Source organism: Juglans regia, chromosome 6 (assembly GCF_001411555.2).
Source record: "Juglans regia cultivar Chandler chromosome 6, Walnut 2.0, whole genome shotgun sequence".
Classification (NCBI taxonomy): Eukaryota; Viridiplantae; Streptophyta; class Magnoliopsida; order Fagales; family Juglandaceae; genus Juglans; species Juglans regia.
Genome location: NC_049906.1, coordinates 28,654,691 through 28,663,596, shown reverse-complemented (window position 1 = coordinate 28,663,596; position 8,906 = coordinate 28,654,691). Strand labels below are relative to the sequence as shown.

Below are 8,906 nucleotides of genomic sequence, written 5' to 3'. Positions count from 1 at the left end.
GCTAAAGTAGCCAGTGCTACTGTTTGCCCAAAAGAGAGAAAAGATTAAGAAAAAGATGGCTCTTTGTCTGCAATAAATTCCCCCTTCCAGGCCATCTTTATTCAATCTCTCTCTCTCTCTCTCTCTCTGTGAAGCCCTTGGTCGACGTACAGTATTTGAGCTCTGCTGTCTTTCTCAAGCTGAGGGGAGGTAAATGTACTCTCTCTCTCTACCACACACGCACACACACATGATCACACACACACACACAAAACGCAAAGACAAGCAAATATACATACATACGCATACATTGTACATCATCAAGAGGCTGTCCTTCTCAAGCTCGGGTAGAAAGTATTAACTCATCAAGGGTTGTCCTTCTCTAAGTCTCATGGTTTCCACTTGCAGAGAGAGGTAAAAGGATGAAATGAATAGGAAAAATTGAAACGACCCACGTCATTCTCCTGCTTTAATAGTCCAACCGGCCACCGTCAGGCCTAGTTAGGGTTGTCCAGTGCAATTCATATTCACAGATGTATCCCTCAAACAGTAACAATATTGGCAGTGACCCTTTCTCTTATTCTGACCAACCATTTTTCCAGCATCCTTTTCCAAATCATGACTTCAATATCATCTGCAATTCAAAACAAGGAGACCCATCTCCTTTATCCTTCTTCGGCCAATACTTCTCTTCCCCTTTCGTAGATGACGATGTTTTCATCCAACAACACCATGACCTGTTGTTTCAACAACAGCAATCCTTAGCAAAAGCTGCTAATAACACCGCCGGAGCTGTCACCAACAATATGGTGGATTCCAACAAAAATCACATGATGATGAATGGACAAAAAATGGCCGAGCAGATCCCGAGAAAACGATCTTGCAAGAGAGATCGGCACAGCAAGATTAACACTGCGCGAGGCCCAAGGGATCGGAGAATGAGATTGTCCCTTGAAGTTGCCCGCAAGTTTTTCGGCCTGCAAGACATGCTAGGCTTTGACAAGGCTAGCAAGACTGTTGAGTGGCTACTCCTACAGGCAAAACCTGAAATCAGGAAGCTAGCAAGAGAACTGAAGCGCAGTTGCAGCTTTAGTGTCAAGAGTGCTTCCTCTACTTCTGAGTGCGAAGTCGTGTCTGGCATCGATGATGTCGCAATTTCTTGTGAAAATCAACAAGGAACGGCTTCAGAGGAGAAGCCCTCGACGTGTGCTGTGAAAGAGAAGAAGATAAGGCAGTGTCGGAAGAGTGCATTTCACCCTCTTGCTAGGGAGTCAAGGGAGAAAGCTAGGGCAAGGGCAAGGGAGAGAACGGAGAAACTGAGGCGTCGGAGACTTGATGAATCAAAATTATGTGAAGAGGCGACCAACTGTGACTTGAGCCGGCTAGGTTCTTGGAGTACCTTTGAAACTGGGGAAGAATCTGCTGGAACTCAAAGCCATAACATGAACCTTTCCTTGGAGGTGCCACCGCCTGAGGTTGAAGAAAGAAGCTCCCATGCTCGAGATCATCATGATTTAGGGGCTGCAGAAGCCATGGTTAATGACGATTCATTTCTGATTATTGGAAGATGGAGCCCATCTAATAATTTGATTTTCAATTCTCTGAACAATACTGCAATTCCCCAAGAGGTAATTACTTCCAAAAAACAATATGAGTTTACTGAATTTTGCGAACAAGGCACTGATCTCGACCAGTCTAGCTAGCTTTAATTCCTATATATGTCATGTGCTATGACAAGCATATATGTATTTTCAAATGCATATATATATATATAGTGTCGTAGATGAACTACATTTTTTCGGATGACTGAACTCCTCGTACAATTTTTTGCAGCATCAATTTGCAGACTTTCAATTCTTTGGCAAATCGTGGCCGGAAGCCTGCAACAACAATCATAATCTATCAGACAAGGACAATCTCTCGTATGTCTGATGTGTGGAATGAATAAACATTAATTTGCAGCATGATATGTGGTGCATGCTCTCTTTCCGTTTGAAATGTAATATACAAAATTATCCTATTTGATCATTGTGCAATTAATCTAGCTTGTTTAATACTATGTTGTGAGTGATTGTTGTGTCTTAATTATAAGAATCTCATGTTTCTTTTGCTTCTGTTTCAAACATATCAGAATTGAGTAGAAGAAGACCATGATAAACTATCCACATGATCAGGTGGATTAGCAGCAGGTTGGCCGCTTGATAAAACTAAATTATGATGAAGTCTTTCGTGGTTAAGATGGACTAACAATTAAGTACTAATGCCAATCGATGTATTCTTCATTTATTTTTCATCCCCACTTTAAGGCTTTACCTGCAAATTTTCAAGGCGAATTGCTTTTCTATACAGGTTCACTTGACAGATTGCCATGTTTTTTTTTCTATGTCTTCTCTAGTCTATCTTTATTTGGAGTTAAAAGGATTAGGGTTGCTTCTCTACATGAATATTTTGTTTTTTTATTTGTGAGTAGCTAACTTCCTAAGTGCATTAATCCAGGGAATGAATTCGGTTTATCTTTTGAGATGTGATTGAATAGACGCTTGAGTGATCCACAATCCACTTTCAGGTCATGTTTTCAAAGTCCATTGACACCTAGGTAGTGAAATTTCAACACACCAATTATCTCATTACTTTACATGACAACAAAAACCTTGAAGTAAAGACAAGGAGAAAATGAATGACATAGTAGCTAGATGTGAAATTTATCTGTGACACATGACAGAAATAATTAAATTATTAGCAAGGAATTAAACTTTTATAATTTGCTAAGGTGGGGATCATGATCATGTATTGTCATGATGAGCTGCTGAGGTTTCCTAATTATTAATAGCTAGGGGATAAATCAATGATAGGACACAATTAGCTTCATGAAAAAAACAAATAATAAAAAGCTGGTTGATAAGCTCAATTGATGATATCTGACCAAGGAAGTGGAAGGAGAGGGAAAAAAAAACCCTATTACTCATGGTACGTACTGCTGCCATAGTGCATGATCTATTACTTCCAAGTACTTTACTTATTCCTAATGATACTAGAGCTAATTCTGGACATATACTGCATGATCATCTACAAATGCATGGGGTTTGTCCAAAGAATAGTAGTAGTACTATCACAGGCCAGTAGAATGGAAATTTGTATATATAACATCAAAGAAGCAAAGCTGAATTGTTCTCATCACTATAAAAGATCAATTGTAGTCATCAGTATTGCATGGTAAGCTATAATATTATAGGAGGAAGAAGGTTGTAATATGCAGGTCGATCTAGTACTGGAAATCTGGGTTTTCCATTTTCAATCTGTTTTTGTTGCAGTCGGGACTCATGCTCAAGATATCTATATCTATATATATATATATATATATAGTTTATTGCTTATATTAATAAGTTTTTATCTTCAAGTAAAGGGAAGTATCTATGAGCTCATCATGATGTATCACAGTGAGTAAAATCCTTTACAATTGCAGATCATGTAGTAGTACTGCTAGCTATATATGCAACTCATGAACAACACAAATTGTTAATAGCAAGGCTTTAAAGTATAAATTTTATCATAAACTTATCAATCATATTAATAAAATTATATTTTCCTAATCTGAACTATTATATATATTAAAGTGATATTTGATATATTATCTTAATTTTCTGACGCCTCCCATATAGCTGCATGCTGCATGCATCTTCAAAGTAAAATTTTCCATTAGACACCCATTAATATTTTACATATATCATAGCTCCCTTTGCTGAGTCGTTTGTATCTTTGAAAAATGAGGGAAAGCAAATTAAAATTGTTATATTGCTGCTGCTCAATCTGCTGAGCCAATTAATACCATTGCTACTGCATGTATGGCTGTCAGTCCTAAAGGGTGTTGCTTAATTGCCAGCTATGGCTTAGAAAAGTTTTCCTAAATAACCAAGCATGATATATAAGGTGAAAACACAAGAAGCTGGTGATCTAATATTTAATTAAGGTCATGAGACTACTCAAGAATCTCAAAAGCATGCATGTTGACGACAAATTTAATAAGATCAGACTCAAGAAGACACTGATCATAAAAAAACAATATTTAAGGAGACAGATGATCAGCCGAAATTAGCACATGATCAGTTTCTTTTTGATCTGCTTCGCATATTCCTGTATTTGTTTTTTATTTTTTTTTATTTTTCAGTCAACATATTGCTAGGAATGGGAGCTAGTAAGAGGTTTTGGGAGGGAATTGTGACATACATACAGCTAGCTAGCTATAGGTGGTAGATTAGGCTGCAGAAAAGATCTGAATATATGTCTCTTCTTGAAATATAGTTTTATGAAATGAAGCCTCATTTAGACTTAAGAGACATGTACATAACATTTATTTTTAAATGTGAAATAATTTCCTTTATATATACATATATATATATATGGTGGCCAAGTGTATTATATATTAATGTAAAGGCAGGTCCTAGCTAGCTAATTAGTAATTTAGTGAGCACTTAAAAATATAGTCATGTTTTCCTTAAAGAAGTCACTTGTGTTAGCCCCACATAAACACACACACACACACATATATATATATATATATAAATATATATATATATATATATTAATATATGCCATGTTTTCAAGAAAATTATCAAAATGTCTTCAAGATGAATAATTAACTCTTCTTCTTTTGAAATTTGATAGCCAAACAATTATTATTTTGCAATGTGTGATCATATATATCTGAAGTACTAGTGTAACTTCTGAGATTAATTTGGCATTTTGCATCCTTAATTTATTAAAAAGTCTTCTTGATATATATACACACTAATTATAAGTTAATATCGTATCATGTATATATATACCATGCACCGAGAATGCTTAATTCAAGTCATCTATTTTCGTTTAATATCCCACAACAAGAAATCAGACATTTTCCAGCGCTCAAAATTAGATAATGTATCCTATATAAAAAAAGAAGAAGATAATGTGCATTTTAAGGCAAATGATCATGATAGGTTAATGTTGAAATGCATGAAAAAAAAAATGATAGTTTAAATACCACAATATTACACAAATATGATAATTTAAATACCCTTCTCTCTCTCTCTCTCTCTCTCTCTTAATTTATTGTGTACCTTAAAACATTTTTTCTAGTTCCTAAACAAAAATTCTTGGAATTTTTTGAGTTTTATGTTTTGAATTTTAATTAATTAATAGTCGAGTCTCAGACTATAACGGCTCAAGAAAGGTTGAACCCACATCTGAATTTATGTTCCAAAAGATTAACTATATTAACTATATATATATATATAATGATCATGAGTACTAGTACTAGCATGAATAATGTAATTATATTCCAGTAAGTATATTACATATATATATATATATATATAATTCCTACACATGATGATGATCCAAACGAAACGTCTTGATCTAGCATGTATACATCGGAGTAATTGATCGTTGGAAACAGGTAGGCGTAGGCCTAGCTATCTAGCTTGCATGCGTACGTCTAGACTACCACCGGCCCCAATCAAGACTTGTTATATTAAATACATTTTCTATCTTGAATTGGAAAGTCTTTTTCTCAGTCATGAATATTATTATTATTTGATGGCAAAATTTTTGGATTGGCTTTTGTCCAACTTTTCAGCCGATATTGTTGAATGGGCAGACGTTTCTTTGTAATTACTCTGTATCTTTCTGGCCGTGAATTCCTCAGAAGCTGTGGTTATAAGAGCTGCCTTTCTATGTTTTAGTACGTATTCTATATTCTAATTGGATAAATTCTTTCTTTCGGATAGCGAGCAAGCTAGCTAGCGTGGTTATCTTTTCTATATATATTCTTTTCCTTTTTTTTTGGGTTGGTTCTGATCAGCAACTAGCTAGCTAGTACTTTGTGCGCATAGGCTTGTCTTTCCTTCTTCTAATTTCTCTTCCTAGCTATATTTTTACTGTTTAGTAGTTTGGCCACACATACAGGCACATACAGGCACTACATGATCAGATCAGATCGATCCATGGCTATATATATGCATGATGATCTTGTCATGAAGAACGACAATGGCCGGCGACACCAAAATATGTTCATGACCAGAACACTAATTAATGAACATATTGAGTTTGTACGTACGTACGTACGTAGCTTATAAAGAACAGAAAAGTATATAGCTTGCAGGTTGGAGCAATTTTCAAAGTCTTTTAAGCTGTCGGCAAGAAGTTCATTTTTTTTTTGTAAGTATATCAATGAAAAATGAAAGGCATTAATTCATAATGTGTTGCAAACTTTTTTGTAAGCCTAATTTGTTTTCGCAAATTGAGATGATATAATGAGTTAAAATAAAATTTAAAAATATTAAAAAATATATTTTTTTAATATTATTTTTATTTTTAAATTAAAAAAAATTGAATTATTTATTTTATTTTATGAAAAAATTTAAAAAAATTATAATAATTAAATATTAAGACAAGACGAGAATAATTGAGAAGTTTTGTGAAAGTGAACAGGACCGAGTTTGGCTGCATCTAGAGAAAAGAATTACAAGATGAATATATATATTCTTATATATATCGTCTTGCTCATGATGAATATATATATATATATATATATATATAGTTTCCTAGCTGCTGTAATGTTTCTCATGTCTAGGTTGAATATTAGGATCTATGTTTGGTATTTGTTAATCAGAGGAACCATATATGCATCTGAAACATATATACAAATTATATAAGTACTTGAGAAAACTGCAAAGTTGGGAAGAGAAAAGTCTTTTAGGGAAGACAAGTAGTACCATATGTTCCTAGCTCACTGTTACAGAACAAACGTACCACTGCACCAAACATTATATGACCAAACATACTCCTTATCATGTGCATCATCAGCTTCTGCTTATTTTCAAGTACCAAATTGAACATTGCTATATATTCTAAAGAATAAATATAGATAAAAATTATTATTAAAAGCATCTATTTTACATATATGATGTGGCATCATCTAGACCACACATCTCCCAAAGTGAGTATTGGAAACAATCAACTAGAAGTAACGACACAGTGAATACAAAGTATGCACTCCTATAATGACTTCTCTCTAACATTGCTATATATTCTAAATGCTTGTTTCATTTTATAGCACCCCAACCCCATAAAACCACTACATGACAGAAATTAGCAAATGATTTCAATATCTTATTTCAGTTTCTTTTAATGGAGGTGTGTTCTGGGTTCCTTTTCTTTCTCTGGAAAGTAAGCCCTCAACAAATTTATGCAGCTCAGCTTTAAAAAAAACAAGTTTATTCTGATCTTCTTTATAATTTTGGCCTTGCCCTAAAAGCGTGGGGGCAGATCAAAATCCCAGAAAACCTCTAAATACAATGAATATCCTTTCCCAGTTATTCAAAGAGATTTCACTGTACGTGCTAAACTAAACCCACAGAGAGAGAGAGAGAGAGAGAGAGATCAGTGCTCGAGTGATGATCATTCAACGAGATAACCTAGCTAGGAGCAGATCTAGAGAGAAGAGAAACAAGAAACTATATATGGAAACCTAAGATACCCTGCAGATTAGGACTTACTATTATTAAGCCTCAAGATCTCTATCATTCCTCCAACCCATTTTCCTGAAAAATGAAAAAGATCGAAATAAACAGGAAATATTCAAATATGATCGATCCAAGTTTACTAAGCCGTAAATAACCATGTGAGTACTAAGCTGGGTGGGAATTAAGCAAAAGAAAAATGGGAACAGTGAAACCCCAATTAGAAACCACTAGTACTCCTTGTGGAACCCCTTATACAGACACTATTCGTTTGCTTCACAGATTCTTGAAACAAAAACAGGATACCAAAAGTACCAGTACTACTTTTGAGAAGCGAATTCACATTTTTTGAGCTTGAAAACCTCCACAAAACATGATTTTCCCTCCATTAAAAAAGATGCAGTTCAACCACAGATCATGAAGATTCATAAAACCCCAAAAGATGCAGAAAGATTTACTGAGAGAGAGAGAGAGAGACAAACAGGTTCTTCCAACCCACTTCCTGAAAAACCCAGAAAGGAATTAAGTTGGATCAAAGTATGGATAAGAAGTGATGATGATGAGAAACCCTAATGGCATGGTGATGGAAAAAAGCTTGTCTTGGAGTGGTTGGAGGAATTTTAACAGTGGGGAACACCCGAAAAAGGGTTGGCTGATTACAGAAATGAAAGCGCACTGCTGGTGCATGTTGTATAGTACATTGGGCATTACCCAGCTTTGAGCAGATTGAAAATGACCACTTTGGTTCAGGGTGGCTGTAACTCATTATTAATCAAAGAAAGTAAATTTCACTAGTACATGTAACATGCCCTTTTCCTTTGGAGCATCTAATCTAGATTTACCACCACCTTAGTCCTTTGCATGTCCCAGCCCCTGCCCTCTGTCTCACTTTTTTGTTCTTGTTTTTTAATTCAAAAATTATTATTTTGTATGCCGGCCGTACCCACTTCTTCCTGCAGGACCACATGATGCAGAGGAAAAACTGATGATTCTTTAAGACTCGCTAGCTTATTGGCTTGGCTTGCATGCATCTATGGAAGAGGATAGGCCTATTGATCATGATGTCTGTTATTTTTTAGTAGGACACACATACATTCAGTAACGTACGTTTTAACCAGATCTTAGATATACATGAATCCAACCTAACTTTTAAGTCCACCACATGATCATACTTCATGCTCATCTACAGTACTTCGTGGTGATGAAGAAATAATTAACATCAGGACTTGAAATCTTAAACATGACAGAGGAGAAAAAAAAGTTAAGAGAACATATATATATATATGTATGTATGTATTTGGGTATTTTATTAATTAGGGAGTTTTGGGTGAGAAAAATGTCAAGAAAGAGCGTTAGTACTCATGAATTTGAATTTATAAACAACGCTTGAAGGCCTGCAGTCTGGAGATCAGGCCTAGAGAAAGGATT

The 8,906-nt window shown here is 35.0% G+C and overlaps 1 protein-coding gene across 1 annotated transcript; it reads left to right on the top strand.

The window, feature by feature from the left end:
• The first annotated feature begins 447 nt into the window (after positions 1–447).
• Positions 448–2,088, top strand: LOC109012022 (transcription factor TCP12-like). Its single transcript, XM_018993447.2, has 2 exons — positions 448–1,607; positions 1,813–2,088. Exons 1-2 carry the CDS (start codon positions 513–515, stop codon positions 1,909–1,911), a joined length of 1,194 nt encoding a protein of 397 aa, XP_018848992.1. The 5' UTR covers positions 448–512; the 3' UTR covers positions 1,912–2,088.
• The last annotated feature ends 6,818 nt before the right edge of the window (positions 2,089–8,906 follow it).